The sequence below is a fragment of the Porites lutea genome, chromosome 8 (assembly GCF_958299795.1).
Source record: "Porites lutea chromosome 8, jaPorLute2.1, whole genome shotgun sequence".
Taxonomy (NCBI): Eukaryota; Metazoa; Cnidaria; class Anthozoa; order Scleractinia; family Poritidae; genus Porites; species Porites lutea.
In genome coordinates, this window is record NC_133208.1 from 7,744,700 (window position 1) to 7,752,780 (window position 8,081).

Consider the following 8,081-nt stretch of genomic DNA (forward strand, 5'->3'; position numbering starts at 1 on the left):
AGTAAACACCGACAAGCCAATTTTTTTTCTCTTTCTTGGTATTTGTTGGTGCAGCTGCTTCATTTACTGCTAAAATTTCATCTTTCGAAACTGTCGCGAAACGAGAAGCAGAATCCCGCCGTGAACAAATGAAATAGTGAATATATCCAACGATATTCCTAGTTACGGGAGCCAATCAGAACGCGCGAAAATTGCTATCCTCTGATTTGGCGAATACTAAATGAAACTATTAAGAAAGCAAATAAGCGTTTGCATTTTTTGGTTCAGCTTGAGCTGTAAAGATGTTGTTGACTTCCACTGTACAGTAATGAGACCCGTTCTAGAATATCGCTCGTCCATTTTCCACCATAGCCTACCCGACTGTCTAAGTGAGCGTGTACAAAAAAAAGCGCTCTCCATAATAGCGCCTGATAAATCATACAAACACTGTTTAGTCAGTTTTGGTCTCAGCACTTTATATGATAGGCGTAACGATCAGTGTATTAAGCTGTTTATAATAGTATATCCTCGGATCAGCACAAATTCGCTTGCCTGCTTTCTCCGAACCACCAAGGCTACTACAATACCAGACAGGAGAGAGTTTATGACTTGCCCCGCTTTCGCACAAACAAAAAACATTTTTGCTATATATTGGGCAGGTGAGAAATTCAGAAATGACATCAAGTGTATAGATAGAGGATTCGCGAGACCTAAGGAAGCTAGATATTAGAGAATACAGAATGACTTCCTCTCTAAAGAAAACTTGCCAACAGAAGGAGGGATAAAAAGGACACGTTTCCGCTCATACTCTAAAGACGGAATTGTGTACATTGGTCTGATATAATTAAATGTAGTAAGCTCACCCATCGTGAATGCGTGTTCGGACATGACAATCTTGCATGGGCGATTAGCTTTTTAGCTAAAGGACGCTTGTACATTACATAAGTAGTCTTGTCTTTTGCTGATGTCTTTTTTTCTGTGCGGTATAAATAAAGTTCTTGTCTTCTCTTGTCTTTTCCATACCGGGAGTATAAAAGGCTACGTATAAATATCGCGTGTACGTCATCTCGGCTTCTGAAGCAACCTTTCTTTGGTTTTCTTAATTTTTTTGTTTATTTTAGGAGCGGCCTATTTCGATTAACTTGTAAAGTCCCGTAGAAACGCCTTTGAGCTTGAGGCTTGGTTCCTTTCCAGATTTCCCGCCCGCACTTTTTCCCTTCGTGGACTTTTGGGCAGGTTTTCTTTTCTGGCCTCTGTCTGACCGCATTTATTTCTGTTGGCCGCTAAGATCTGCCAGTTCTTAGAATTTTATAATTTCTTCTTTTTTTTTTTTTTTGTACGGTTAGTGCCGTTTTTCACCTGTTCCTTATCTTATGTATTTAGTCTCAATGTATGCTTAGAACAGCTGTCCCGGGACCGCTCTTAAGGTGGCCCGAACCTTTTTATATGCGTGTTGGTTATGTTTTGAATCGTGTTTTTCGGGAGGAAAGATTTAACCGATTGCTATGATTTTTGGAATCCTTAATAAAGAATAGTCGAACTTTAAGAAACTGTTATTTATTTTCTTGTAGGTATAAAAACCTTTGAGATATCGGCATGCGTTTAAACCCGTATTTTTTACAAAAAATGTCTATAACTTTGCCCTAAGACAGATTTTTCTCTAACTTCAGCAAATAAACCTCAGAGCTCTCTAGTTTTATATCTGCAATTTTGAAGTCAATCGTGACCGTAGAACTCGCTGCACAAATACCTGGTTAAATTAAATCTTAAAATACAAAGCTAACACATTGTGAAAGTTGACGCACAAATAGAGGAAAGCTGCCGACGGAGTATCTCCTATCTGCAATGATATTCTTGCCCAAAAGTTTAGCTGCAAGAAACTGAGTAATCAGAAACCTACGGCGAATACAGTTCGCAATACAAGAAGAACAACTTTATGCTGAGCACGGGGCAAGATTAAAGAACTTCCATTCATCAAACTTACTTTGTATTTGACCTTCTCTTTTCGAAACCTATCTTAACAAGGCAAAATATAGCATTTACGAAAAACACTTAAAAGTTTTTAGCGTCGCAGGTTTCCGTTTTGAGGAGAAATAAAGCCACCAACTCCAGTACTTCTATCCGTCCATTTTTAAGCTGCACTGAAAGCCCTTGCACTTGGTAATTTATTCAAGCTTTTTAGACTTGACGTCACATTCGCACGGGAAGTTTGCCGCTTGGGGATAGAGATGAAGAAAATATGACAATCGTCTTATTCTTTTCACTATCCCCAGTGGCAAACTGCCCGTGCGAATGTGATTGCAAATCTTACAAGCTTCGATAAATTACCTAATACTTGGGCTTTCGTTGCGGCTGAAAATGGATCAGTTGAAGTATTGGAGTTGGTGGCTCTATTTCTCCTCAAGACGGGTACCTTCGGTACTAAAACTGGTAACTAGATTTTCGTAGATGCTATATCCTGCTTTGTTGAGATTTTTTTCGAAAAGAGAAGGACAAATACATAGTAACTTTGATAAACAGATGTTCGTTCATCTTGCCTGCATTCAGCTTAAAGTTGTTCTTCTTGTATTGCGAACTGTATTCGCCGTAGGTTTCTGATTACTCAGTTTCTTGCAACTGAAGCTTTGGGCAAGAATACACTTGCAGATAGGAAATAGTCCGTCGGCAGTTTTCCCCTATTTGTGTGTCAACTTTCACAAATGTGTTAGCATTGCATTTTAAGATACAAATTTGACCAGATATTTGTGCAGCGAGTTCTACGGTCACGATTGACTTCAAAATTGCAGATACAAAACTAGAGAGAGCTCTGAGGCTTATTTGCTGAAGTTAGAGAAAAATCTGTCTAAGGGTTTGAATTCGAAGTTATTTACATTTTTTGTAATTATACGGTTTTAAAGATATGCCCATATCTCAAAGGTTTTTATAGCTACAAGAAAATAAATAACAGTTTAGACTGAAAGTTCGACCATTCTTTATTAAGGATGCCAAAAATCATCAAATCGGTTAAATTTTTGCTGCCAAAAAACTCGATTTCAAAACCTAACCAGCCCGCATATAAATAGTTTCGGGCCACCTTAAGTGGCGACATAAGTCAATGATTGACGCAGTCCTGAATTGGCAATGCTACAGACCCCCGGCCTCAGTCGTAATAAACACCTGTTTACCTTAAATGCTACGCTCTAACCGTTTCTAACAGCCTAGCTGGCTATTGGCCTTCGTGCCTTGTTAGGTATATTAGTGAAGATGATCTCGTTATATCAAGGATAGATCCCAAGTTTTTTTCTGTTTCTGAACCTTTGAGCTCGGTGTTTCCTGTCCCAGCCATATGTTGGTCACACTTTTTGTTTCCCCAGCCTAACTGGCACTAAGCCTGTGTGTGTAATTGCGGATACAGCTCGAGCTCGACCAGTTAAGTTGTAGCAGTTATTATTATTACTTTTTGTGAAAGCAAGAATACAAATGTTCCCTTTTTGCTGTATTAACATACGTACATTGCAGCGTTGGCTTTAAATATACTTTTTTTGGTGGTTAAAATAATTTCCCTTGATATTGATTTCTGTGGGAAAGTTGGAGGCCACAACTTAACACGTACCAGGGCCAAAACTCTTTTCGTAGATACAATCTGTGACATAACACTGACTGAATATGAAAACAGGTTTCTTCCTTTCCATTTGGCTATATTTATTTTTGGCATGGAATAGCATATGACTTAAGATAAAATCCTGTTCGTTTCAGCTCCATATTATGTTACCTGCACAGTTGACGCCATCCCCAGTATATCCTGCTTTGCAAGTACACGTGAAGGAATGCTTGGTGTTGGTGCAGTATGCATCATTGTGGCAGTTATGTTGTCCTGTTTTACACTCGTCTACAAATCAGCAAGTAAAAGTTGGTTATAAGAATTTCCTTGACTTAAACTTTTCTCCTGTAAGCACAAACAACTGATATCATGATCTCTTGTTTAAAATTCATTGAGAAAACGTTGGTATCAATACTCCAAACAAAAAAATATTGCATTTAAAGGCCTGTTCGATATCGTATGGTGTTGCTGGTCTATGTGGTTGCTATACAAGTGAAATTTGACCTTTGGTAATCAGTATTTCGGGGATATAACAAGAAAAAATTTGAACTGTTTTTGAGAGAACGGTTGTCTCGCATGCGCACGCATAACAAGCAGAAAAAAACACACTGTTCACGGGAACAGTTTTTTCAACTAGAACGGTATAAAGGAATCCATAAAGTCATGATTTGAGGAAGGATTTCTCAGGGGGTGAGGGTGAAGTCCGTTTTGCATTTCGCGTTCGATTGCCAAATCTAAAACCCGGACTTTTAACTCAAATCCGGATTTCCCATGCAATCAAACGCACCCTAAGTTTCAATTGTCACCATGAACTGAAAAAGCTTGATCGAATTGAAAGGGGTTAATAACTTGAGGGAAAGGCTTCGAATTTACCCACTTCTCACAAAATGGCTCATGGACTAGAAATCGTTTATCTAAATTGGTTCCATTAAATTCTAAGTCGTAAAAGTTTGTGCGTTTTTAGAAAAAAAACTAGCATAAACGTTTTCAGGAGTTTCTCGTTTGCTCTTTTATTCTATAGATATCTAGTCCAACTTATATCCTTTCACCTCACGGAATTGAAGCTATTTACCTTTCCGGAATAGGGGGAATTCAAACTGGTAAGAGTAGTGGCGAATAGCGAAATTGGCAGTGGATTTTTGCCCAAAATGTTTGTCTAAATCTCTCACAAGATTAGTCAGGATTTTCATAATGAGTTAGCAGTGTTCCAAGTTTTTTTAACCTCCGCCCTCTGATTAGCTCAGTCGGGAGAGTGCCGGTCTGCTGAGCGGGAGGTTGCGGGTTCAAACCCCGGCCGGGCCAACACTCAGGTTCTTTAAATAACTGAGAAGAAAGTGCTGCCTTCGTAACGACATCTGAAAACGGTTAGACTTTGTAGTCTTCTAGGATAAGGAATAAAAACCGTAGGTCCGACAGGACTTATCTGGTACTTGTGCGACCTAAAAGAACCCACACCACTGTACACTGGAAAGAGTATTGGACGTAAACCCCGGTGGTGTGACCAACCTTTTCTGGGCTGGGTGGGTTATTTCCCTCAGGAGTCAAAATGGCTACCTGTAGGTAGTGTATATATGTATAACTTCCTGGATTTGCTGCTTAACAACTAAATGGGTTAAACTGAAAGGGTAAGTGGCTTTAGAAATGCAAACTCTGCATTGTTCCATATAGAACACACTCAACTGTCCCAAAGGGTTAAACTATTCAAAAGGGCGTGCAATTCGCGCGGAAGGATTTGCTCATCCAAGGTTTTTAATATTGTTATTTATTTTCATTTTTTAACTTACCTGAGCACGTCATTTCAATTTCTCTGGCGATTTCTTCCATTAATTCTCTGTTCCTTTCCCGCTCTTTAATAAACTCCTCTTCTTCTTTATTCATCGGAACGGGACAAACTGGAAAGCAGTAACACATATGAACAAAAAATTTCAATCTGTAAGCTAACCGCGTTTTATCAACTTTTCAAAACAATAATAAATATATATTATTTAATAGTAATAAATAATAGAAAATGACAATAAAATAATATTATCATTATTATTATCATTATTATTATTATTATTATTATTATTATTATTATAAGAATTCAGTCAATTCTTTCTAAGACAGACACCTTCTGGTCCCGTCCCGACTCTCCGTCTATTTAAGGGATGTGTCCGGCTAATAGACAGTCAAAGTAAGGTGGCGCCAGTAATTACAAGAAATTAAAGCTGAACTTATTCGTGATAAATACACATCTGTTACACTTATCGACCCCGATAACTGGAACCCTCGCTAGCTCGAACTGTTTTCCGTTCCCCTTCAGAATTCGAATTATCGGGGTTCTACTGTACATTAATTACCGTAAGTACTAAAACATATGAAAATAAGTCATTATAATGGTTTGTTTTTGATGTCACTATCTGAAGTTCCCATAAGGCTCAAACAGTTCAGCTAAAAGATCGAGAAGATAGCTGTTTTATAGGTTAAGAGGTTATCTTCATTTGGCGTTTAGAAGATAGGCGCTGTAAGAAGACGCGTATTGTATTTCAGTGGGTATGTAATTTGCTTACTGCAATTTGTACTGTCATGTAGTGCACCTACATTTCCGTTTTGCGGTATTTTTCACTACCTAAAGCATTTCTCAATTGTCCGTTGATGGTTTCAAAAGTCTTGGTTGTCCGCCTTTGAGAGGTTTCCGTCTTATAGAGAGCATAGTTACAGTCAAATGACTGGACAATGACAGGGGCCAACACCCGAGGGTTGTCCGTCTAAAGAGGTGTTTGTTAAGGGAAAGTTGACTGTATAGCAAATGTATTTCAAATCCATTAGAGAAGAAAACAATAGCGCAAAGCAATTCATGAACGGACACTGATCGAAAGAAATCTTGTCAAATGTTGATCGCGCATTTTTGAAGTGTAAAATTAACAAATAATAATAAAACAAATATAATGCTATTACATTTGTTTTATTAGAAGTTGTTAACATATTCACCATTTTTACATCCCCCGTAAAACATCTTGTTTACGCCCCAAAAATTATGCTTCAGTAAATTGTCTTCAATTTCTCTTATGACGACTGCTTATACTTACAGGAAAAGCTGAAAACAATTCTCATGCAAATTTTATGGACAATGTAAAAATTATGGAATCCTCGGAGTGATGTTTTAGGGAAAGTGTAAAAATGAAAATTTTAAGGGGCTTTTTGTACATGAAGCAGAGACAGGACGCTGAAATATAATGGCGACAATCCGCAGGTGCGCAATTAAATTTGTTAGTGATGTCGTAGTTGTTAGTTGTTACCTCCATGATTTACATCTTCCTCTGTTATCATCGCGACTGGGAACATGATAACGAAAATAATGATTAATGTTTTCATGCCTGCCATCTTCCAATCTGTTGAAAACAAAATAATCATGGTTCATAGCATGTCACTGAATTTATTTCGGGGGTGTTAAAGAGTTCTGCACGCAAAGTTTAATAACCACGAGTTATCGGTAGGGGAGGGGAGGAAGGAGGTCCCTGGAAAATAGGCTTTGATAGACTGTGCTCGCAAAAGTAGCATGATATGCTACTTGCAGTGCTCGTATATTTCTAAAATTATGCCAATACTTCTGCTAGTTTTTGTAAATTAAGCTCGTTTTAGCAAACAAAATGCAGAAAGTATGCTTCTCACTTTTTACTTTAAATTTGTTAAAAAAAAAAACGCTTCAATGCTCCATTTACAAGTAAATGGCAAACTCATTTACCCTGTTTACACCAAGAAACTTTAAGAATCCTTAATTCATTGTCTGAAAAGTATAAAAACTCAAACAATAAACAACCAACACGCGGACGCCACCCCAGGTAACCGAGCTTGTTACGTCTGTACGTTGAGTCTTGTGCAGAGAGTCCTGAGTCACTTCCTGTGGACCCAAGTCCCATGAAAGTGACAATAAGCAGACAAAGAAATGATTTCGTTACTTAGATTTACCTGTAACACAGATCTCGGACCAAAAACATTGGTTGCATGTTCAATAAATGACAACTTTTGTACTTCAAAATTATAACAAAAAGTCCAATTTATGCTAGCAGTGCTTTTTTTTTCGAAAAATAGATGAAAATTATGCTCGTAGTGACCAATTGTGAAAAACATTATGCTAGTCCAATCTATCAAAGCCTAATGGAAAATGCCGGTGATGCCACGAGGCACAATTTTTTTAACACCCTTACTCTATTTCACAACATACATGATTAATGCCATTTATGCATTACCCTGCTCAGGCTAAAACGTTAATTATCTATGCAGCTTATGTACATAATTATAGTATCCAATTCAAATCAGTAACTTCAACAGATGAGTTCCCCCCGAGACGGAGCAGATAGCTTATTATAAAGAAGTACCCCAGGGATTCTATAGTCCGATCGCAGATCATCCTGCTGTTTATTTGATCAAACAAAGTGGAATTTAAAAAGAGACCGAGACTTACAGCGGTTACCACTAACACGCGCCCCTAAAGGGTTTTTTCTTTGGTTCAAACCTGCGTTTTGGTGGACGTCAATCAACA

General features: G+C 38.0%; 1 protein-coding gene across 1 annotated transcript in view; it reads right to left on the minus strand.

Moving 5' to 3' along the window:
* The window catches only part of LOC140945160 (uncharacterized), a 388,260-nt gene extending 381,334 nt beyond the window's left edge, over positions 1 to 6,926 (minus strand). The window contains exons 1-3 of the mRNA XM_073394221.1: positions 6,838 to 6,926; positions 5,344 to 5,451; positions 3,731 to 3,847 (exon numbers count right to left, since the gene is read on the minus strand). Coding sequence (XP_073250322.1) covers positions 3,731 to 3,847; positions 5,344 to 5,451; positions 6,838 to 6,922 — 310 coding nt within the window. The 5' untranslated portion in view covers positions 6,923 to 6,926. The remainder of the gene's footprint in view (positions 1 to 3,730; positions 3,848 to 5,343; positions 5,452 to 6,837) is intronic.
* Positions 6,927 to 8,081: the final 1,155 nt, after the last annotated feature.